The following is a 5,317-nucleotide window of genomic DNA, read 5'->3' on the forward strand; positions in this document are numbered from 1 at the left end:
TATGAATGCAGTAAAATAATGTGAGCCCTCTTTTAAGAAATTCTTAGAACGGCGGGCTGACCTTTTGATCCCTACACTCAGACCAATTAATAATCTTAAACAGTTCACCCTACAGCTACACACGTCCCTTTTTTTGTGTATATTTCTACTTTTACAACACCCACGAATTTTGATGGTCATGGTTATCAAAATTTAAAAATCCAATGCACAGTAATAAAAAAATTGGAATTTATTGTCAAAGCATGAGCACATATGCTTCGTTTAACTAATTCAATTCATTGGTAAATGAAGTTTGTTTCTTTTTTTCTGCCTTTATTTAATAACTGCAGTAGCCATATAACAAATGAGATAATTACCATTACTCTAACAGGGTAACTTGTGTTTTTAAGGTAAAGTGAAAAAAAAGCAATGAAAGAGAATTGTAAAAAATTGATTAAAAAAAATTATTAAAAAAATTAATGTAAAGGAAAGAAAATAAAATAAATGCATAATGTGAACTACTACAGTATTAATATATCTGATTACCGGAGTACAAAAAATAGATATACAGGGTGTTATTTTGGGAGTGATTATTATACGTTTCTGATGGGAAAGTGAAATAGGTAAACTTTTGAAAATTTGTACTTAGGAGGGAGGAACTCCTTATAATGCATTTTCGGATTATACGTGAAATTTCAGTCCTTTTTATACCCACATGTCCCTATAAATCCTATAATTTATAGTTTTTGAGTTATTTTGACTTAAAAAATGGTGCTTAGAGACAGAATAGGGCTTTCTTTTAGTGCATTTAGAAAAAGTTAAGTTGCGTATGACCGCACCTATAAGAAGATCCAAATTTAAGAAATTTCAAAGGCTAAAAACTCGGCATATTTTTGATACTACATGTTCCTATAGCTATGTTTAACAGTTTGTGACTTATTATCATTGATACCATTAGATTGGTCGAAAATTATCTCGGAGGTAGATTTTAACAGGTTGTGCTATCTCATACCTAAACTATTAGAATAACGTCGGGGGTACCTCAGGGATCAGTGCTGGGATCACTTTTGTTTTTTACATATACCAGTAATTTTTATCACAGTGTCAATCATGTCAAATTTCATTATTATGCTGATGATGTTCAATTACAATTCAGTCTCTTGCATCAGATCGGACATCAAACGTATAGTTCATATACGTCTGAGCTACATGGTCTACGAATTAACCCTTTAAAATTGTCCTTCATGTTCTATATTACCAAAATAGTGTGTCAAAAACTTGGGTTTGTGGATGGACTGCGATTAACCGCCGTAGGGCGTTTTTAACCAGTCTTTAAGCAATTCTCTAAAGGTGCTATTGTGTCAGTCATTAGTTTTATTATTCAATGGTTTTATCCAATTTCTGTGTGTGGTCCTTGCCTTGACAGGAGTGATACTGTTAGAATACAAAAAATTCAAAATTCGTGTCTACATTTAATTTTTGGTGTAAAAAAATATGAACTCATATCTCACAAGATAAAAGAAGTCGCACTCCACCCAATTATATATACGAGAAAACTCAATTTAGCTCCAATAGTAGATTATATAAACTCATTACTCCACCTCTTCATCGAACCAAGTTTTTCGAACGATCGAATGTTGGGAAAACATACAACCTTTTGCCTACTGATGTTAAAATGCTAGTGATGGTTTCATTTAAAACCAAGTTATTAAAAACTACACTGGATAGACAGAACATGAGTCTTTAATTCATTCTTCGATATTAATGTCATCCTGTTTAAGATAAATTTTATGTCATATCATCTCCTTTTTGATTTCTTTTTGTACACATCCATCATTTATATTTGATTTATTATATTGGTTGGATAACTCGCGTTATCTAATAAAGATACTATTATTATTATTATATTAACCAATCCACTTCCGATAAAATCATTCACGCAATACAGAGATGTTTTGGGGATCACAAAATGCAGTTCCAGTAAAAATATTGCAGAAAGAAACTGAAATTTGTTTAAAGTTTTCAGTTTGTCAAAATAGATACTTCACTTCATGATTATTAGTAATAAACTTATTAATTACATTAGATCGACAAGATTTGTTATGGCCAATTCAAACATACGTTGGGATGGTATAAGAATGTATAATAATGCTAACTTACTTTGAAATTACTTACTCCAGAGATAACGCATTACATACAGTGTGCCCATGGCCATTATGTATCGAATATAGTATATATCTCTGTAAATATCGAATGTATACAACATTTTTTTTAATGAAAGTTGTTTAACATTTTATTTCCTATAATAAGGCAGCATTCAGTTGTTTTTATTTCAGAAAACAAATGAGTAACGAAAAACAATTGAATTTTTTTAAATGGCAGTGCGCCTTTTCATTACGATCATTTGATAGCGATTTTTAAATTCTCTTTTCGATTATGTAACATGTTAGTAACCTAATACAAGAACATTTTTCAAAAAAATGTATTATAATAACATTAATCTAGATATCCTACATCAAAATAAAACAAATAAACACGTACGTTTCTTATTAAACCTTGAAGACAAAATGAAATTAGAAATAAAATGGTAACAAACGTACACACATTCATTTGTTTTATTGTGATGTATGGTATCTAGATTAATGTTATTGATGTGATTATAAGTATTTTTGAAAAATTTTCTAGCATTAAAGTACATGTTACAATCGAAAAGAGAATAAAATCTCTATCAAATGAGCCTAATAAAAGTGTGCATTGCTATTTAAAAAAATTCAATTGTTTTTTCGTTATTCATTTGTTTTCTGAAATAAGAACAATGGAATGCTTACTTATTATGGGAAATAAAATGTCAAACAACTTTCATATAGAAAAATTTTGTATACAGTCGATATTTACCGAGATATATACTATATTCCATACATAATGGGCACCCTGTATAGTGTACATAGTCAATCTGAATAATTGACTTCTTGTTTTGTACCTATAAGAAAGACAGACAGTTCAGAAGCAGTGGCCATCACCTTGAGATTTTCGATTACAACTAATAATTAGTTAATTAGTACCTACTGGGTATTAAAGAACGAAGTATTATCCAACGGTAAATGATGAGAACTAGCATGATAATTTAAAATTAACAACAGTTTCCAATTCTCTCGAATACTGCAATTAAGCTAACTCAAAGGAAACTGACTAATTACAAATGAACTCATTAATCATATGAATTATCAAGACAAAAATAAGCAATTTAAGTAATCTCCTACACGAAACGAAGTCAACTGGATCGCCGACTCAGTTTAAATGTAACCGACCAAATTAAGATAATTGACCCAACGTAATTCACTCTCATTATTATGAATTCTAAACGAACACGATAAAATTTTGGTGGGCCAATTAAAATTTAAGCACTCGCGTGCACCGATCTAAATTACGTTTTCAAATTGACAATGGAAAGTGGAAGGATGTTCGTGAAAAGGTTTTACGAAACAATTAATTTTAATTATAGCAGAAGTGTTTCTGTTCGTATTTGGCTCCATGAATTATTCATTATTATTTTTGCACATTGATTTATTATTAATCGCACGAAGGCCGACGACGTGCAGGTGCCACACTACGTATTAATCAAAAGACTAATTTATTCGAAAATTGGGTACAAACCAACATCCATTACTTTGTATTACATTTCTAGCAACATCGCTGCCCGATGCGACGCATTCGGAAATCGGCCTTTTCAAAATAAATCCTGCCAAAAACCCGCCAACGAAGCAGTCACCAGCGGCGCTCGTATCCTTCACCCTTCCTTCTTCCAATTTCTCCACCAAGTGCTCGCTAACATTTAGACCATCAACCGTGAAAACCGATCCCGAACCTCTGGTGACTACAACGATTCCCTTTGTCAATTTGTTGACTTGCAAGAGAATGTCACCCAAATTACTGCCGGTGTACCCCAGAACGTCTGCCAAGGCGCGTATTTCCTGCATCAGAAGGATAAGACGATGTCATAAGGCATCACTAGCTTACAGCTTCATTTCCGAATAAAATATCGACGTGTGGAAGCAGTTCGAGTATGTCATCCCTGTAGAGGTTGGCGATAAATGGGGCGCTTATATTGAACGCGAACGTTTTGGCATGGCCCGCCGAGTACTTAGCCACTGTTAGTACACACTCCCTCGACACGCACAGGAAAAATCCCTGAAAAGCCACCCATTTGTAAAATGCGTAACACTCCCTTACCTACCGGGATGTAATAATATGAGGCTTCCCGCACTGCAGCCCACACGTCCCGCTTCATCAAATCTTCCAAGTCGAACCTTTTGGACGCACCCAATTCGGTACATAAAGATCTGTTGGTCGCATTTAGCAACACTACACAGCGTCCTGTTCGGTCATCTGGGACCCTTTGCAAAATGGGCCTGATGGTTTCGGCGTGTAGCTGTGCAGAAATTGCGTTGCCGTAATCGTCATCCCCCACGGTTCCAACGACCGTGCAGAAGTTGGGTCGTTTCAGAACCCATTGCAGTGCGCGAGCGGTATTTATAGAGCAACCGCCAATCAGACGCTTTGGTTTCAGCTCTTCGACGCGCTCGAAAATTTCGCCCCTGCACCCGCTCAGAGAAATCGCGTCGTTTTCTTTCAGACCGAAGCTGTCCAAGAAGGTCTTGTCCACTTCCGCAATGATGTCGATCAACGGACTACCGAGGGTGACAAAGCCTCCAGCGCTGTGAAACGAAATGTATATGTACTGATTGGGTTGCCTATACACTTTTAAGTAAAACATGCGCACACTTCTCTAGTATGGAGACTATGGTTGCCTTTGTCTAAATTATATTTACGGTTACCTCATCGTGCAGAATGGATAAGTGAGCACTACCACCGTGGTCCAAGACCAAAAGCACAAGACTTTTATCTATTGTATATTGGCTGTTCTGATTGTGCTTGTGATGCGTGATGTTCTTTAGTGCACACAGAATTTGCTTTCTGGATTAAACACTAAAATAATTGTTGGCGTAACGCACGAAAAGTAAAAAAAAACTCTTTTTAAAGAGATCACAAACCACGTTGACACATGAATTGCACACAATTTTGAATGATGTAAATACGATTACGGGCAATTTTCTAGACTAAAGTCACAGATAAATGGGTATTTTATCTGTGCTAAAGTTGTTAGAATGTCCAAGATTACTAGGCAAGAGTTTCCAAAAACCTGAACTATTTAGACAAATTCTTACGCTGATTTCCTTATTTTAATTAGAGTCGCTTATTGAGTGTGGATCTCATAGTCACAAAAACGTGCTCTTACCACAACACAGACTAAAGAAAATACTCGATTTAGTATTGGGAG

At 34.9% G+C, this 5,317-nt stretch overlaps 1 protein-coding gene across 1 annotated transcript; it reads right to left on the minus strand.

Moving 5' to 3' along the window:
- Window positions 1-3,590: 3,590 nt before the first annotated feature.
- LOC116178816 (adenosine kinase-like) lies at window positions 3,591-5,071 on the minus strand. Its single transcript, XM_031498437.1, has 4 exons — window positions 4,815-5,071; window positions 4,214-4,694; window positions 3,997-4,167; window positions 3,591-3,950 (listed from the first exon to the last, which is right to left on the minus strand). The coding sequence occupies exons 1-4, from the start codon at window positions 4,817-4,819 to the stop codon at window positions 3,606-3,608; spliced, it is 1,002 nt and encodes a 333-aa protein (XP_031354297.1). The 5' UTR covers window positions 4,820-5,071; the 3' UTR covers window positions 3,591-3,605.
- Window positions 5,072-5,317: the final 246 nt, after the last annotated feature.

Source organism: Photinus pyralis, unplaced genomic scaffold, assembly GCF_008802855.1.
Source record: "Photinus pyralis isolate 1611_PpyrPB1 unplaced genomic scaffold, Ppyr1.3 Ppyr1.4_LG8, whole genome shotgun sequence".
Classification (NCBI taxonomy): Eukaryota; Metazoa; Arthropoda; class Insecta; order Coleoptera; family Lampyridae; genus Photinus; species Photinus pyralis.